The sequence below is a fragment of the Calidris pugnax genome, unplaced genomic scaffold (genome assembly GCF_001431845.1).
Source record: "Calidris pugnax isolate Ruff unplaced genomic scaffold, ASM143184v1 scaffold60, whole genome shotgun sequence".
In the NCBI taxonomy this organism is placed as follows: domain Eukaryota; kingdom Metazoa; phylum Chordata; class Aves; order Charadriiformes; family Scolopacidae; genus Calidris; species Calidris pugnax.
Genome location: NW_015090831.1, coordinates 5,727,273 through 5,747,197, shown reverse-complemented (window position 1 = coordinate 5,747,197; position 19,925 = coordinate 5,727,273). Strand labels below are relative to the sequence as shown.

Sequence of the window (19,925 nt, the reverse complement as noted above, 5' to 3'; positions counted from 1 at the left end):
CTTCTCCACATCATGACTATAAAAGAAACCAACCAACCTCATCCAGTATTCAGGCCAATACAACTTTTAAATTAAAAACACACTGGGTATTTTAAATATATTGAGAAGACTTCCACACTTACCTTGGCAATGGCTGTTTCTTTATACATGCGTGTGATTAGATTCATGACTTGAGAAAAGTGGCTTTCAGTGGCATCCGAATTCAGATTTCTCATTAATCTCTCCCACTCTGCAAAAGTGGTATTCAAATTCTAATTGGCAGAAGAGATCAGTAGTTAGATACATAGTACAAAGCATGTTCTACCTCAACATGTACATTTCAAGCACAAAATGTTCAGGAACTGAGTGCTTTTGAGAACTCTATCAAATTTGTCTAAAAATAACTTTAGGATTCAAAATCTAAAAGAAGGAAGATGATCATACTAAAATCAGAGCAAATGTAACCATCATCTGATACCAAAAAATTGCCATGTTCATGTTCTTCATATTGTATTTTAAAAAGAGATGCTATGCTATATAGTCACACATTCTTTGTAACTATAACACACATGCATACAGATAAATACATATGAATACATAAATATTACTATTTACTAACAAATGTGTTTTTAGCAAAAGTGGAAAATTCACCTTAGCTGCAGCTTGAGGGAGATCAAATGGAATACGTTGCCTGACTTTGGGAGGCAACTGTGTTAGAACATCATTCTTCAGTCTTCTGATCATTATTTCACTTAAAAGTTGATGTAGCTCTTCTAAATTTGAAGCTCCTCTACAGTCCCATTGAGTTCTTTTACCAAAAAACCTGAAAATGAAAAATCAACACTGAGGGTAAAAAGTAGCTCTAGTAGATAGAGAGAGTATCATTCAGGTATCATTTTATTACTCTGGTGTCAGTGGACTAATGAGAAGACTATCTCACCATGAAAATCCTCACTATTATATTATAGATGGGAATAACTGATACTATGATGAAAGCTGCAAATATCACCACTGATATTCCTTTATTTCCCCCCTCTCTTGAGAATTCCCTCCTAGTTATAGTCAGAGAGACAGGACTTAAATCTAAAGGCACCACCTTTAAATGTACTATTTAATGAGCAAGGCTACCTGGAGGAAGTAGGTTTAAGGCTAAAACATTGAAAAGACAAAAATTATTAACTAAGCCTTCCCTGTTCTTTCTTTGCTTTGTTGTTTTTAAGGAAGTGTTGCAGCAGGAACAGCAGCTTTTCTCTGTCAGCATTGCCAGGAGATAACAAAAGAATGAGCATGACAGATTTTGCTGCCTTTGGAGAAAAGCCCAGGTAGCATTTTCCAAGGCCAGGAGAGTATGTTGCAAGCATGTAATTTTACTGAGTTTTTAAATTTCATTTTATTACTATAATTTAGAGAATTTTAAGCCTTACTAAGCTTATCAACAGTGGGTTAGTTACCTGCCTATAATTATTTGGGAAAGGGGCTGAGGGATTCACTTCTACACTGGTGAAGTACTGGCAAAGCACACTCAAAATGTTACAAAGATGGAAGCCAGCAAGATCTTTTGCTCACATCTCTTCTTTGGTTCATTTATAGGGCTGTCCTTAGAAAGGTTTCCCCCCTCAAGCTTAAGCATTCAGGTTATAAAAGAAATCAGGCAAAATCTCACAGAAATACTTCACCCCTCATCTTTAGAAACAGGTGTCTATGAAAACACCTAAGTAAAAAAATCAACCCAACATTTTCACAGAAAGTCCTGCCTAAAATAATCCTATCAAGTTTATTACCACAAGATGTTTTGTTTCAGCCAAGTCATGAAGACAAAGTTATTTATTGAAAGCTTGCCAAACCCTAAACTTGATTTTTATTACGTTTATGGTACTCCAAAAATAAGGTAATCATCTATGATTGAGTAGCTAACCATGCTGTACCCACGCACACTTGTGGTGTGAAAATTACAGATGCATTCAGTCAAAACACCGCGGAAAAAATAGCATTTCTCTGTCTGAAGATTAGACAGCGCTCTTGCACGTTATTTGAAGTTAAAATGCTGATAAAATGCATATGATGGAGAAAAACAAGTTATCTGAAAATGAAACCATGTAATTATTACTGTAAAAATTAAATTTAAATGCTAGCCAATTTAGCTGACAAAATCTATTATTTTGAATGTATGCAAAGTTGTAGAGAAGAAATTTTTTAGCTAAGAAATTTTTAAAAGTTCTTCCTGTCTCATAATTTCTTTCATTCCAGATTGTAACATAGATTCAGATGGGTAAAACTAAGCGTTTTAGATCGGAGTTTCTTCTGTCCTATTCTATTTTAGAACACAGAGAAACTGATCGTTAAATTAAAGCTGAGGGAAGCAAGTCAGAGGGAAATGAACCCTCCTGAAGCTAATAACTTAAAGCACAGGAAAGATGAAAATTCATGAAAGATGCAAGGGATAAAAATGGGTTAAAATTCATTAGACACATGTTTGGAGGAAAGTGTAATGAGCAATGTTACCTGGCAAATTTGAGGCAAGCTGGTGGACAAGAACTTACAATGCCTATATTTGATCCCTCACACAGAATTACACACACATTACCGTGCTTTTGGGAGTTCTATACCTTTACTTTTACTCAAGTCAGCCCGTAAAATATGGAGACAAACATTGGTCTTTTTCCCCACCCAAGTATGGAGGGATAGCAAATAACAGAGCTGTAAATTATTACATGATATTACATGGCTGAGACTCAGAAACTCCTAAATTTCAGCTGTCACTGAAACTCCAGCTCTAAAGGTAAAACCTACACACTTCATACCAATGACAGTAAATTCATAAATCATTTTACTTCCCAGAATGCTGGTACTTCAATACCAAATCAAATACCAATCAAACTTCAATAGCTTCCAATTCTGTCCTCAAATAAAGTCTCCTGACAATTTAATCCTCTTCCCAATCCTCTCTGATGTAGGAGACGGCATCTGACCCTGACTTTCCAAGATGGTATGATAGAGCAATAGAGGTACTACTTACTGATTCTCTCACCTCACATGACAAGAAAATTAAAGACATTCATAGGAAAATGAATGAGCAAGTACAGTAATACCTGACACGAGCATTGCAGTATTTTTTGGCATATTGATTCCAAGTTCCAAATCTTTTTGGAAACAGTGCCTCAATCTGCATGAAAAGCTGTATAAATAAAAAAAGGGACAGTGAAAAATTGCCTGAAAATGTAAGAGTATTCAGAAGTAATTATTACATGCCTATTATGTTAAGTTTACATTCAACAGTTGCATAAAAAATACACAGCTTGGCACACATGTAAAAGATATTCCATAGGAATATGCAAGTGTTTTGAGACAGAACGGCTGTAGGAAGCCCTCAACAGAGCACCCTGAACACTACTAACACAGTGCTGATGACCTGGAAAAGATTTATACTGAACAAGAAAACATGGATGAGAAGATGTTATTCCTAAAAATAGAACATTTGTCATTTACCAGGTACATAGGCAAAGCTTCAGTGCAGGTATTCCATGAATAGTCTGCTTCTTAAAATACATGAAAAACCTACTCATTCTTAAGTTTTACTTTAAAAAATAGACTATGTCAATACAGACCAGAAATTTCACACCTTTCTTCCTGGTTGAGTAACAGGAGGTAAATATCAGTTTAGACAACCTTAACAACCAGAAAGAACCCCACTTTACAAGCTATTTTACTGTCAAAGCTTTCTGGATTAAAAATAACTATTAGATCCAAGACACAGTGTTGAGGGGTAGCACAGAAACAACAGTAATATGGAAGGCTCTCTCCCAAATGCATTTCCTTGCTATCCTCTTAAGTCTACTGTACATCACTTCTGCCATTTAAGCGTTCATATTACCTAATCACATCCTACTGACCTCTCAAAAGAAAATTACTACAGCCTAATTTTATCCTTCACAAGATTCTTTCAAGGTGGAAGGCAGAGAACCGAAAAGCAGTAGTAAAAAACAAGAAACCAAAACCAACACCAACTTATCTGTCCAGTGAAAAGCTGCTATTTTGACACTGACTGAGGCCAAACAAGAAACTGTCTATAATTATTTGCTATAAATGTATATAAATAAATAATGCTTCTCATTTTCTATACATATGCCATTTAAAGACTTCATAGAAAGGTTCTGCGTATAACATGAAACTGAGTAGAGAGACGTAATGTTTTTTATACTCTGTCTTGTAAACTATAACAGAACTCTGGTATCACTATAAAAATGTCTCAAATTGTCTTCCATTCAGTCATGTTTTGATCCCATTACCAGGAAAGGGATTTCCTTTGAGGACCTTTAGTGATGTTGCTTACTGATCTTGGTATCAGTAAGCAACTGTATAAAAGTATACAAGTACATAAAAGTATAAAAGTATAACACAGAATTCATATACATGCAGGAAATGCCATAATTATCATTATTATCATCATAATCATCATCATAATACAGATATAAATACTTCTTTTAAAGTATTAAAGAAATGCACATAATATACAAAGGCCTTTTTCATATAATGGAAAACTTTCTCAAGTTATAACCTCTCTGAACAAATTAAAAGGTCTTGGCATAAGCAAGAAAATCTAAGGTGTAAAGTATTATTTATATTAACCCTTATAAGTTCCCTGCATACAAATTAGCTCCTATATTCCATTTATTTCTACATTTGATAAATAAAGGCAGTTTTCTTGCATTCAATATAAAACCCATGTGGTTTTGGTTTCCTCTCTGCTGCTCCCCAATTCCATTAGTTGAACTTCCTTCACAGGAAAATTTGTCTTTCTGGACTTCAACAAGCACAAGATATATTTTTTGCACTTTTGCAATACAAGTGAACCTTTGGAATATCCAAAAGACAAGCGATAAACAAAGGACTTCCTATATCAGATGAGGAAGCAGAAGTTTTAATACATGTTCTTGTCTACCAAGCACTCTCCTACGTGGTAGAAACAAATAGCTCTCTACTTAGGCCTCTCTGTTTTCTGTTTCACCCAACAGCCAGCCTGTGGAGTGTGAGATTTATTTCTTACAAGAAACACTGTCTCAAGTCACCTGTGCACAAGCTTGAAACAAATCTGTAAACACCAATATAATCAACTCAAACTAAAAGACATTGCTTTCATTGCTTCAGTTTCTTATATTTGTGCTTCCTGATGCAGCTAGTGCACTGTTTGATGTCATAATGCATATAATTGTATATATTCAAGAAAGCTACACAATTGTTCATTTATTACTGATACCATCCTTTCAAAAAACCCCAAACAAAACAGAATGTGTCAAATACCTCTTCAGGTCTTCCTAGAGCAGGAGTTCCAGTAAGAAGAATAGCTCTAAGAGCTTTCTGCACAATTGGCAACAAAATCTTGCTGCGGGTGGCATTTCTGGATTTCATATAATGGGATTCATCAATCACAACTACCTTAAAGTTCTGCCTGTACAAAGTGTCTACCAAAGTCTGTGCATCAGAAGTCAACAGGCCATACCCCAGAATCGTTACTTTGCTGGTTGATATTCTCCTAAAAGAGAAAATCCAGAAGTTTTCTTAGTAAATTTTCATTCTAGGAAAATTAACTTAGCAAAGGAATTATACCAAACTGATATTTTTTTTTTGCAAGAAGTTTTGTATGAGACCTTTTGGATTGATGAATTAGTGGGCTGTCAGGCTAACAACAACAGCTTTTGGTGTTTAAAACATGCTAGCATCTCACATTTATAAATCACACCCATTTCATAACCATTTTCAGAAGACATACACTGCATTTAGAAGGAATGCCATTTATCTGGTTGCTTTGCTTCAACTTGTGCTCCTTTCCAGGAGTATCTCATGGGACAAATCCACTTGCTGGATCAAAATTTAGCCACGCAGGTCAGATCATTGTGAGCACACTTTGTAATCAGCACCCAAACACCTGAACTAATAATCACAGAATCGCAGAATTTTGTGTCTCTCCACAAGCTACCTACTGCCCTGTGTACAAAGAGTCACTTTAGCAGCAGAACAAATGACTAACTAGACTGTCTCTGAGTATCTGGGTACTGTAAAAGTACAGTCTGGACTGAATCTCACCACCTGAAAAAAACCCCACATTCTTATCAGAGCCATCTCTGCAGCTTTTTTGCTTGAACAGCCTATGAATTAAACAAAACTGGAAGCAGGGAATCAATAAGGCACAAGATGGAAAACTAGTATTTAGTTGGAAAGGAACTTCTTACAATATATTTAAAGACATATAAGCCCAAAGCACAAATTGATTTCAATATCACTAGAGAGCACTGTGGCCCTTCAGGAGCCTTTGAGCAGCACAGGAACTCTTAAGGTTGTGAGACAAACAAGTCACCAGAATGAGAGTCAGAGCTGGGCGACCCATCTGTCAGACACTACCGCTCTGCTGGCATGATTTTCATTTGTTCCCCAGCAGCAACATCAAAAAAAAAACCCACTAAGTTGAAGTTTCCTTCACTATTTAAGAGGGAGAAAGTACGTGTACAGTCATGTTTCTGGATATGGAAGGAGAGGCAATGGTTAGAGCACTGGTGCTGTGCTCGATGCACTACACACTCTGGCTGGTGCTGTTTAGATAAATGTAGCAACAAGAATTTCTCCTACCCCTTTGTGAAGGGTGGATAAAAAGATACCAATAAAATTATTTATTCTTAGTGGAACCAATTTATTCAAGAAACGTCCAGTTTCAAATTCAGTTAGAAATTATAAAAACCTAAATTGATGCCTAAGTATATTTTAACCTGTTTAAATTAAGAAGTTAAACATCATTCAAGCAGAAAAATTCATTGCTGAAGTTTTCAAGAAAAGGAAAGTATTGAACTTAGAGAAATCAAAGCTGAACATATGGAAGCAGAATTTAACAAAATGCTAAAGCAAGTTTGGCAGCTGTATTTTTGCATTTTCTTGCAAATGCATAAAACACTTCTTAATGTTAAAATATTAATTAGTTCAACAGCTACCTCACTTACAGCTAGGAAGCCTCCTGGAAGTTAAACAAGCAGAAAACCAAGTTTTCCTCTTTGCTTGTTGTTGAACAAAAGTGACAATGGTTAAGGTCTACTCCTTTAAAAAATGCTGAAAGATAAAACAAACAGAATTCTGTTTGGTATTTACTTTGCCATCATTTGTCCTTTCTATATTCAGTACTACAAGCATTAAGTTTGTGTGCATTTTAGCTAAATAGCTTTTAAAAAAAAAGACTCATTAGATCCTTATTTTAATTCCCATGTTCCTAAGAAAAAGTTAAATTTTGACTATCAGTAGCAACTACCCCTTGATTAAGTTTTTTCAGTAGCAACTACCCCTTGATTAAGTTTTTAAGATGCATTTGCAGTTGGATTTATCCAGTTACGACAATGAAGGTTCCAAGCTACTGTCTCATCTGCACATCTTGGTGGTCAAGTCACTTTCTGATACCCCCCAGACTATGTGAAGATCAGTTTTCCTTACCCAGAGGTTTTAGAACAACATCTAGACATCACCATGAAATCAACCAAGTCATTTACAGTGAAGCTGAGTAAATACCCTTGTAATTGACTGTAACAGGAGAGTTATTCTAATAACACCCAAGACTTGTAGTCTCTCCCTGATGAATTCAAGCTATTAAGTCTAAAGATAGAAAACTTAGGTCATGATGACCTTTTCAGTTATTTAGAGAATAGTTATTCTAACTTACAAATTTTCTCAGTGCGCTAAATAGAATTTTAACAGTAATTACATCCTTATTTTGTAACGCATACCAGAAGTTTTCCAAAAATATGTTCAAAATGTTTTACAGAGGCTAATGAATACAAGATAATTCAGAGTTGAGAAATAACTGTATATGCTCAATTTCAGACACGCTGAAGTAATCTAATTTCCAGCAGACAAGTGGTAGCTACTTTGCAACAAACAGACCTCTCATCTTCAAAGGAGACGAGTAACTACTGTAATATAGTAACACAAAACTGGGAGGCGTGTGCATGGTCATGCTGCCATCCAGAGGGCCCTCGACAGGCTGGAGAAACGGGCTGACAGGAACCTTGTAAGTTCAACAAGGAGAAGTGAAACGTTCTGGGGAGGAACAACCCCCTGCACCAATATATGCTGGGGGACACCCATCTGGAAAACAGCTCAGCAGAAAAGGAGCTGGGGGTCCTGGTGGACACCAAGTTGAACATGAGCCAGCACTGTGCCTTTGGAGCAAAGATATCCTCAGTTATGTTAGACAAAGCAGTGCCAGCAGGTTGAGGGAGGTGATCCTTCCCCTGTACTCAGCACCAGTGAGGCCACACCTAGAGTGCTGTGTCAGTTCTGCGCTCCTCAGGCCAAGAGAGACATGGATGTACTGGGAAGAATACAGTGAAGGGCCATGAAGATGCTTAAAGCGGAGCACTGGGACTGTTTAGTTGAGTGATGAGAAGGCTCAGGGAGGATCTTCTAAATGTATATATATAGCTGAATGGAGGGTACACAGAGGATGGTGTCAGGCTCCTTCCTTTCTGTGGTGCTCAGCAACAGGACCAGAAGCAATGGGCATAAACTCAAAGACAAGAAGTTCCTTCTGAACATCAGGAAATGCCTTTTTTACTGCAGAGGTGATTGAGCACTGGCACAGGTTGCCCAGAGAGGTTGTGGGGTCTCCACCCTTGGACATAGCCAAAAGCCATCTGTGCATGTCCTAGGCACCTGGCTCTAGGTGGCCCTGCTTGAGCAGGGGAATTGAACATGCCTTTCTATAGAAGAATAATGAATTTTACTCACCCAGTATCAGTTTTGCTCTGAATGATGGTAATATCATCTGGAGAGAGTTCTGGAATCCACTTCTCCATCTCATCAACCCAAGGGTATCTCAGAGATGAAGGCACTACAATTAAAAGGGGCCATTCATGTTTATAGTAGTAGGAAATGGCAATTGCTTGAATTGTTTTACCTAGCCCCATCTGGAAAAATAAAATAAAAGAAAAAAATTAAAAATAGAGGTCTGTGCTCAGAGAGCATATTCCATTCAGAAAAGCCAAAAATATTTTGCAAAGATAGAACGAGATAATGGAAACAAAGCCAAAGAGCTAGTTACATAGTGTCCGTTTCATTGTCAATTTGTTACCAGAGACCATCTTTTATGAAAGAAGATGCTTCTCTTTACATGGATTAATAGATATGTTACATCTGGTTAGCTCATTAGAGCTAAGAGAAGTATTTTCATTCGTTTCAGATGATCTTCTGTTCAGGGTATTAGTAGGGTGGACAGACAGGGTACACAGATCCAACTCTAACTTGTAAGTTAAAAAAAATATTTTTAAAAGGCTACTCAAAGGGAAGAAAAATATAGGATGTCTTTTTAACATAAAACCAACTTTGTCCTAAGTTGCACAGGCAACTGAAGGACAAAGGAAGATCTGTATGAAAAACTCTGCTTTTGACCCAGTAAGTCAACAAAAAGAAACTACTGCTTTCATTCCCCATAGCTAATAGTTTCTCTTTATTCTGTAACACTGCATAGGAAGTCCACCTAGTGGAGAATTCAGATTTAAAGACAATGTGAAGGGTCAAGATAGAATACACAGTTGTGTATGTAACAGAAAGTACTTGCTTCATATTGCCAAGGCAGGAACGCTCCTATCTAATGAGTTACGAATATAGATAGGAACAGATTAATATAAGATCCAGAATTTAGCATTTTGCTTAAGAAATAAAATGCCCAAGATTTTTTCAAAGAATGCAGCTATTTTCTCTGCTTGTTCACATGGCAAGAGATAGTTTCAGATTCCTCTTAAGCACTACAGCAGAGACTGGCCTTAAAATTTCTGTTGAGGTTTTCCACAGAGTCTAGTGGATATTTGAGTTGATTTGCTGCTCCGTAACTACTCACAGTACAGACAGGAAAGAATAACATACTTATATCCTCAGTATTGAGTTTAAATGGACTGATGTAATGCTATCACCAAGAGATTTGCCAGGTATAGAGGAAAACATAATGAATATTTCTACTATTACTAGAAAGAAAAAGAATCAGAGAACTACTGTGATACTAAGTTTTAATTGAGAACTGCCAAGTTTTCATTAAAATTTTCCTGCAAGCCCTCCTTGTGTCCCCAGTAGTGCTTGAGCCAGCTGAAAACAAATCCAAGAAAATAATAATTAAAAAATCCATTATTTTTTAGTTTGTTGCCACAGTTATCTCCCTAACTCAGACTGCCAGGTCACTGGTGATGATCCAGGCAACTGAGCTGAAGCGAGCAGGGAATAAAAGCCAGGTCACTGGCAGTAGCGCTCCCACAACAATCTAGATCCAATATAGCTGATCACTGGTCTAGATTGTAAGAGTGTGAGAGACAGGAAAAAACACAGAAAATATTATGGTCTTATTTTTTCATTTAAACACATCTTTCTCAGTCATGGAAATGTCTAACATGGAAAACACGAATTTTTTGGGGTAAAATTCTTGCCTGTTCCCACTCCAACAAGGAAAGGCAACATATTTTTAGAATACCTTTCAAAGAGATATTTTCAAAAAGATATACTTTAATCCTTAGATAATTTCATAATCCAGTTATATATGCAGTAATTATACGATCTCTAGTTTTCATATATAACTTCTTTTTGTATAGAATTTCATGATACTGATGCTTTTTTTTACCAACATTTTCTTTTTATTTTAGAGATATGTCAACAAGCTCAAGATACACACCACTGCACAATACTTCCACCAGCACCAGACTTATTGTGATTATGAAATATACATTATTTACTTCAGAATAAATATATCTTGCAGTACTTTTTATTGCAAACATAATTATGCACAGTTTATTTTCTCATTCAAGGAAATAAAAAACTTGTTTTAATAAACAAATAGCTGCTGCTGGTATTTCAATTTTTGCCAAGCTTCCCTTTTCTCCTCCCCTGAATGCTTTTGTATTCTCCAAAGTTTCCAGAAATTTCACAGTCTATGCCAAGATTTTTTATGTCCAGCTGTAATGAGATTTTTATACTATGAGGAGATGCTTTAATCCCAGTAATCAATCAATATCTCTCTCCCTCCCTCTCCCCCCACACTGTTTCAAGAAAATCCAAATTTGAATTGGGAGACTATATGAATTCCTAAACATCACCTCTTTTTCAGTAAGGTTTTATAGTGACAACACATCAAGAACATTATACTCTATTATAAAAATGTTTTACCTGTGTGAAGAAATGCTGGACTTCAATTTCATTAGTATGGAATAAAATATACATTTTCAAATGTATGAAAGTAATGAGTTTCATTATTACCACTTGATCAGTGCATTTAAGAATACTCATTTTTGGAAAGCATATCAGTTCAAGATCCACCTCTTTGGGCCAGGAATGTCTCCTAATCCAATAAAAATAGCTAACTATGCAATTATAAAGTGCTTTAAATAAATCAAAATCAATTGAGCTAATATTTTTAAGATTTAAGAATACAGGAGATTTAACCTACATAAATACAATTAAAAGTAACCTTCTAAGTTTTCTCAAAGATTCTTTTAAGCTTGTGTCAGGTTTCATTTTTTTTTACCCCCACTTAGATATTTTCAGAATTCTGCTGAATATCACAGGAATTAGACTTCTTTCATTAGCAACCTTTCTGCCCACATCTCTCAAACAAAAAAAAGTCACATCTGCATGAAGTACTAAATGAAGAGAAATAGCGTTAAAGGAACAGGAACATCACTTACCTCATCAGCAATCATACACCTAAATAAGAAACAAGAAGACAGGGGTGGGGGGGAGGGAAGCAGAAATTAATAATAAATAGCAGATAAACCAATAAATAAATAGCAGATTAAACAATACTTACAAATTGTTTACTATAAATTTAAGTTATGGATTTACTGAATCAATGAAAGTAATAAAGGTAGACTTCATTCTTACAGATATCAATGGCAAAAAGTAAATTTGGTATGAATTTGAAAACACACATGCCTATTAAAAACATATATTCAATTTGTTAGCATTACTGAAGAATTTGTATTGTAAAACTGAATTGCTGCTTTGATCTAGTACTATATTAACTGTAATCTTAAGAGACATTTTCAAGGCAAGAAGTGCATCTTCACTTTTATTGTCTTTCAGAAACAGCCATGCATTTGCTGCTTCATGATAAGGATTATTTATGTGTCAGACTGGTTTTAGAAAGCTGCTTTCCAGAGCTGTCACATTTGTTTTGAAACAGAAACAGACACTCCCTCTCCCCCGCCCATTGTATTAGCTAAAGTATTAGAAAATGAAATTGGGTTTTTTCCCCATTTAGGAGACAGTTAATGCTGCTCCATGTAAAGACAACGATAACTCCAAGTCCCCAGTCAAAACTAGTAAATTCTGTCCAGCATATTTACATTTTATAAACATTAAATGACATCTTTGATATGAATTTCTTATAGGTATCTTAAGTTCTGTTTATTTCAGTTATTTAGTACAACATTCTTAACTCAAGTAGGGTCTAGGGAACTTAAGGGTTTCTAGCCCACGCGAGCTTCTTCATCAAATTTTTGAGACTGGATGAAGGACAAAGGAAATTATTTGTTGGCCACTTAGTTAAGCCATTAACTGGATGATGCTGCATCTTTCCAAATATGTACCCTCAGCTATTTCACCTACTTTTATCTCCACTACTTTGCAAACTTCTCCAAGCTGGAAAAACTCCACAAAACAAACAAAAATCCTACAAACCAACAAGCCCTGTCCAATTCAAGAGCATTATCTACAGAATTACAGAAGATTGTTCTACGTCTAGTAATAAGCATCTAAAATACATATATTCAATTCATACATGCCAATAAATTTAGAGGAGGGCATGAATCTAAGCAAAAACTGCAAAGATAAGAAAAAGGCATAGGCACAACCTTTAAGTCTTACAGCAAGATGATGACTTAAAATTCCCTTTTCTCTTACAGCAACCCTGGACTGCAGGAAGATACAGATTTACTAAGCATCTTCTGACCAGAATCAATGCTGGGAATTCCAAGGCAAGATCCGAAACAGGCATAAAGTTTCTGCAATTTCATAAGAATTATCAGAGTTCGATAGCAATACCTGCTTGGGCTGCAGTTAAATAACTGGCAATTAGATCCATTCTCCAGTGACTAAGTAATCTCAGAAGTTTTTCAAGCGCTGTATAATTTTCTAAATTGTCAGAAAAAGCAAACTGAAGAATAACTCCCACCAGTCAGTATCGTAGTGCCACACAAAGGGCATGGGATTAGTCAAATCATTGATAGAGAAATACAGCGGCGAGCGCTGTTGGTTGAACTAAGTGACAGCAAGAGACTGACAGCTCCATCATTTGCCTTGAGGATTTATAAACGTTTACTGACAGAAAAGAAGTGCTGAGTCTCAGAAATGATGAAATATTTCAAACTCTGGAAGGAAATAATCTTGACAGGCCACTCTGCTTGTTTTCCCCCTGACTCAAGTATCCTTCTGCCTTGTGCTTTTCACTTCTCATCCCCTGTAGCTTTCACTCACGGACACAAACTCGTCTCGATGAGTTGCTCTGGGTGAATTCTTCTTCACAGTCTGTTCCCAGCCACTGCGCCTTGTAAGGAAACCAAAATTTCTCCTGCTTCTATGCCACAGAACTAGATACGCACCCAGTGCACCGTGTAACCCACATGCAATGTTTCTTCCGTGAAAAAATTAAAAAGATCTTGCAGGTTTCACTCACGGACACAAACTCGTCTCGATGAATTGCTCTGGGTGAATTCTCCTTCACAGTCTGTTCCCAGCCACGGCGCCTCGTAAGGAAACCGAAATTTCTCCTGCTTCTATGCCACAGAACTAGATACGCACCCAGTGCACCGTGTAACCCACATGCAATGTTTCTTCCGTGAAAAAATTAAAAAGATCTTGCAGGTCTCTATGTCTATAATGAAATTTAACACACTATGACAGAAATGTTCTTCATTTTGAGACCAAAAATCTTTTAAAGTAATGCAGAAGTACTTTTTAGTGTTAGTGTAGCTACACAAAACCACAACAGAACCATCTTTTCTGCACAAAACCCAACCACTTTACACTAACGATTAATGGCTGTAGCAGCACCATCAACTTAGAGCTGTCATTATGTCTAATAACACATAACTTGCCATGGGGCCAAACCACACATTTCTGTGGTCAAAATAGACATCTCGGCAGAAAATGTACACTGGCACTTTTCAGACATGATGTGCAAGATAAATATTTGATATTCTGAGAAACATAGTATACTGCTGTTTGCTCACCCAATCTGCCAGCGTAAATTTCGACATCTACCAATTTCATCAGTTTCTTTCAACTAACATAAAAAAGAGTTCAAAACATATCTTATACAAGTGAATTTTTTGTAAGTAACAAACTATGTACTTGCAATAGTTTTGTAACCACACTCCCCACCCCAAGTTATTAGGGATGGAGCAATGAAAACAGAGGAAGAAAACATAACAAAACAAACACCCCAAGTCTGCACAGATTTACAAAGGAAAAAAGGCAGGAAGAGAATTATTTTTAGTGGCAGCTCATGCTTGTGGGGCCTTAATGTCTGTGATTTGCAGCTGGGCAAAGACATTTATTTGCAGACAACTAATACACAATTCCAATTTTAAAATAATGTTTTTGCTCAAAGACTGATTATTATTTTTTTTCCATTTAATACTCATTGTTAATTGTGTGAATTGAAGTTTACAAAACAAGCCTTTCTTCTGGCAGATTCTTTCAGAGGCCAACTGCTTTCAGTACATTAATCATGTTTTTTAAAAGCAGTTCAAAGCCTGAAATCAATTGAAATGCACAACAACCTGGTGTTGCAGCGTTTTTCAAGCTCCTTACGCAAATCCAGAAAATGAGTAAGACTATAGCAATTAGCTACAGAACAGAGACATCTCAAGAAGAAACCAAAGACCTTTTTCAATAATACAGCATATTTCATATAAGGTTATGAGAGCAAATGTACAAAATATAGCAATAACCGAGAGTACATTGCATCCAAGTTGCATCTGGCAGTACGGAAATATGGTAAAGAGGACAGGCATACAAATGTTCCTTGCCAACTTCTGCTGAAAAATACAGTATTTCTCAGCATATCAACTTGTATTTTAGTAGAATTACATAAATAATGACACGTTAATTATGCCAGTTCAGACACACTGAAATCAAAGTGAGAATACATAAGACCCTATTGCACTGTTCTTCGGCATATGTGAACTATTTAGAGCCTCATTCTGCTTTTTTATGTTAACAAGTAAAAAGGAAGAAATTCAGAGTGAATTACAAATTGCTCTGACAATCAGAAGCTGAACAGCAATTACAACAAAAAGTCTTCACAATATGCCAACCACAGGAACAGATTTTTTTCATTAGAGTGAACTGTAGCCACTTAAGACTTTGATGACTTGAGTATCTGCTGAAGAATAGGAAGTTGTTCTGTTTTCTTTTTGCAGTATTTTCAGACTGTGCTCATAGAATCTTCGCTGCTATAGGGTATCTTTTGTTTTCAGGCCTATTAACTGCCATTTAATATGTCTGAAGTGAATGTTCTTACGTAGCAGCAACAAAGTTGCTGGCTTTTAAATATAGAAACTCATCATTTTGTTGCTGGTAAATGAATGGAAGCACAAAGTAACTGCCATAATTTTATTCATAACATAAACACTCTTAAGAGATGATCACAGTAAAGTGATTAACATGGTTTTATCTTCCTTGTTTCTGCAGTACCAATACAAATAGAGATTCCACAGTGAAGTATTCATTTTCTTATCCCACCCAATGCTGAAAAAGCTTTGTCATAAATACTTCAGATTTTCTTCCTATAGTTGCAACCCATACATTTTTAGTCATGTAAACATTTGACTAGACACATCACAGATTGATATGAACCAGGTGCACAAAATTGTTTTTAAAGCTCCAGTTAGAGCATCTGAATGTGTTAATCTGTTAATCTGAATCTGTTATGATACCGTTAGCAACATGAATCACTGCTTTGAGCCACGCTGTTCATACTCAAATTCTTGAAGTGCTACAGTTTTAAAATTGCTGATTTGTGCCAATTAATTAACAGTATTGACACTTACACTTGATAAAACTTTGACATGACACATAAGATGAGTTTATGATACAGGAAAAAGTTAATAAAACTAACATAAGTGGAAATGGAGGATATTCAAATTAATTTATGACTTAATGCATTTTAGAGCATTCATGCTCTGTAGTTTTCACAGTTTTAGAACAAGAACCTTAAAGATGCCTGCTTAATGTAGTTACAAAAATGTAGTTACAAAATACAAGAAGTCCAACATTTTTTCATTAGAATCTAGGGCAATGAAAAAAAGCTTTTATTACTGAAAGGGAAAATCATTGAGTGTTCTCAGTTTATAATCAAAACGATCAGATTTGAAATTTAAAGAACTTCCCCATCATTATAGTCCAGATCACACAGAACTCATAAGATACCCAATAGTTGCACTAAGCTGTTAAAAAGCAACGCTTTACATAACCTTAAAAATACACAACCTTTATTTAAAATGGACTTCAGTATGTTCTTTATTATGGCAGTCAGACAAGCTGCCAACATGAACGTAAAGGTTTCATGCTGTCAAATCAGAAGAAACAGATCTTCAGCTACATTGAAGGGATAAACATGTATTTTTGTTTCACGTATTTTGACTGCAAGAAGACAGACTTCTTGTTCTCTGAAGTTCAATTAGTCATTTCCTCTCAACTGGTAGTTACCCAATCTGAGCTTCATCATTCATATCCCATCTGTTCATATGACAACTTAATAATAGCTCTATCCAAGAATATAAATCAGAGCTATGATACGCAGTTTCATATCCTGTTAAAAGCTCAGCCCACATGGTCAAAAGTTTCAGAAAAGCAGGGGAAAAAAATCGTTTTAGATGTCTCAGTTACACTTAGTCTCAGCAGCAAAGTCCAACTGTGCAAAAAGCACCACAGTCAATGGCAAATTCTTTCTGATTCTTTCCTATTTAATTTTTAAATGTTTCCCTTCTTCGCAGTGAATCCTGTGGCTAGCATTTGATTTCCTCTCCATTTATCAAGGAAATTTGCTCCTTATTCCTAACGGAAAGCACCAGAATCTCATTGGGATGCATTGTACATGCTGCTACAATCTTCCTACCATTCCTAACTCTATTGCAGCTGTAGGGTTAGCAGTGGGTTTTGGACACAGCGGTATCTTTCATAAATAGAAGGGAGGCACATAGCCTGGTCTCCACCAAGATTTAACAACCTTTCGTTTTGAGATCTATTAGCTTTAAAAAAACCCGACATTTTCCATTAAAATGCAAACACAAAGAGCAAACCAGGATGCTTTGTGTGAGAACATATCCTGATAAGTGAAGATGCACACAGAGAAGAGAGCAAGGAATCTACCGTGTTGGTTCACCTCCAGTGCACATTAAGTCCAAAACCTTATTGTTGATCCCCACACAAAAGAGAACAAATGCAAGCACCTGAGGTTACACACAAACCCCATCACAATGTTCAAAGGTTTCCTCTAAATGTAAAGAAACACATAATTTAAGGGACCACACAAAGCTGGATGAGTCAACCCCAGAACCAGGCCGTCATGAATTAGCACATATTATCAGAACAGCCTTGTATCAGGCACCAAGCAAAGATGCACTTACAGTTTCTTACTACAGCACACCTGGGAGAGAAACCAGAATTTAGCAAAAAATAGGTGAAGGAACTAAGGAAGAAACCCAAAACCCAGCCCTGTCAAAGTTCTGGTCACTAAAGTTCTGCCTCTGGAAGGCTAGAAAGCATAATTATTCAAACCTCAAAGAGCACAGATAGAGCTCCTGGTTGTATTGATGTCAAAAAGACTGGAACCAGCTCCGCAAAGCAGGAGGAGAAGCAAATCTTTACAGTTTTACGCAGATGAGTTGATTGGAGAAGCAGAAGGAAACTGAGGCTGAGCTCATGTGGTATGTCATACAGCCACACAAAAATAGCATCAGAAAGAAGTTAATACTAAAACAGTTTCATAAAATGAGCTTCAGGGAAGGAAAATTGCTTAAATGAAAATAATTTCTATTTCTGTGCATTTGGGTTACATTCAGGTCACCGTTTTTGAAATGTTAGCAATATTAATACAAGAAACCTTAACTATAATATTTGCTTGGCTAATTATGGCTACTTCAGCAAGGTAACTTTGCAAAGACAAAGAATCTAATTTCGGACTTTGCTCTTACAAGAATACCAATTAACACCACATGGACATATATCTAAGGTCTATATAACCAAGAGCCCTACTAAGTCATACAGTCAGTGCTAGAGGTTCCCTGTAACTATAGACATATTTTGCAATAATATCTTCTCTAAACTAGATTGTTTTGCTTCCTGACATGGAGGATTAAAAGCTAAAGGATTGCTAAAGCAATCCAATATAACTATTGCTTGCTTGTGGGGATAATTTAACTTTTTGATTAATTTTCAACAACTGTGTATCCAGAGAAAAAAAACAGAACCGCAGGTAGCTTTTCCAGAACAAACTCATTCACTTTTAAATGCATTTTCCAAGACAAACCATCAAAGCAGTAGCCCTTCATTTCTTAAAACACTGAAAAATTTTGTTACTACTCAAAGAAATTAAAGCTGGTTTTGTTAATGCAGTCTTTGGAACATGTTGTACAGAGGAAGCTAGCATCTTTCTTTCACTAGTGTGGGTGTCCTGATATTCTTGGGATTCTCACCTACTCATGTGAGTCAGTTTTATATAACGCTACAACATATAATTTACCTCCTACTCACAAGCCAACACTTTAGCACTAACATCTTAACCAAGGGTTATTTAAGGAATCTGAACTTAGTACATTTTTATATAAAACTGCGCAAGCAACCATTACATTTGTGTGTCAGTAATCACAGCACACAGTCCTAAAACTAGAACAAAGAGAGTTGACTTCCTTGCAAAAATAATCAAGGTTGTTTCACCGAAAATAGAGCCCCGGAAGATTTAAACTAGATGATACCCTTGCTCTTGAACTACACCAGGTATTTTTTTAAAAAAAAACCCTAAATAATATAAAACAACCCTCAATCTAAGGTAAGATGCACTAAATTGCCACATCTGCAGAGTTAATGATTCTCTAAAGGAGTGTAGAGGAGAATGGTTGTGCTGTCTTATGCTTTTCTCCAACACTCCTCAACATGTAACTGAAAAAAAATTCTGAAATATTTTACTAAGATTTGAAAGCTACGTTTACCAACATATTCTAGTCTTTTAGCATTGACAAAGATGTGTGGAACAGCACATATCAAAGTGGTTAAATCGAAGGTTAAGCTCAGGCACTTCAATAGGTTTTTAGAATGTATTAATTGAACTGTTAACCGATAAATTCTAGTCAAGAAGACACCTAATAGGTCAATAGGTTTTTAGAATGTATTAATTGAACAGTTAACCAATAAAAATTCTAGTCAAGAAGACACCTAATAGTGACAGTGAAAACTCTTTACCTAATCAGTCACTGGCTTCAGAGACAAATTGGTTCACCAGCTGACTCAATGCAAGAAAAACTGACTTCAGTTAATTGGAATAGTTGGAATAACATCAACTAATTTCAACTGCTGACAATCTAGGCTACAAACCTTAACCTTGCTATTAATTGGCATGACTGAAATACCTGTGATCAATAGTAGCTCTTCCTTAGTATGTAGTCTAATGACTTTCAATGAAATTCAGTTATTTCTCATTACTTTTCCAATAAACTCCTCTCTCCCAAGGGACCCTCCCCCTGCAGTGATCTACACTGCAGGAGCTGCAGAATAACTACTTTCTTCACATCTTCCTCTTTTAAAGGCAGCTGAATCAGGCATCAGGGAAAAGAGTTACCTAGAAAAGTGTCTCATCATTAGTCTCTCCATTTTCAATAGCTCCCAGATTTCGTGTCTTTTCCCTCCAGTAGCCCAAACTCTCAAAACCAGTGGTT

General features: G+C 36.2%; 1 protein-coding gene across 2 annotated transcripts in view; it reads right to left on the bottom strand.

The window, feature by feature from the left end:
* ZRANB3 (zinc finger, RAN-binding domain containing 3) overlaps positions 1–19,925 on the bottom strand; it is a 53,678-nt gene that overhangs the window by 18,474 nt on the left and 15,279 nt on the right. For both annotated transcript variants that reach the window (XM_014941139.1, XM_014941138.1), the window contains exons 3-8: positions 11,676–11,694; positions 8,740–8,918; positions 5,278–5,509; positions 3,069–3,154; positions 631–802; positions 123–251 (exon numbers count right to left, since the gene is read on the bottom strand). In XM_014941139.1, the coding sequence (XP_014796625.1) occupies positions 123–251; positions 631–802; positions 3,069–3,154; positions 5,278–5,509; positions 8,740–8,918; positions 11,676–11,694 (817 nt within the window). The remainder of the gene's footprint in view (positions 1–122; positions 252–630; positions 803–3,068; positions 3,155–5,277; positions 5,510–8,739; positions 8,919–11,675; positions 11,695–19,925) is intronic.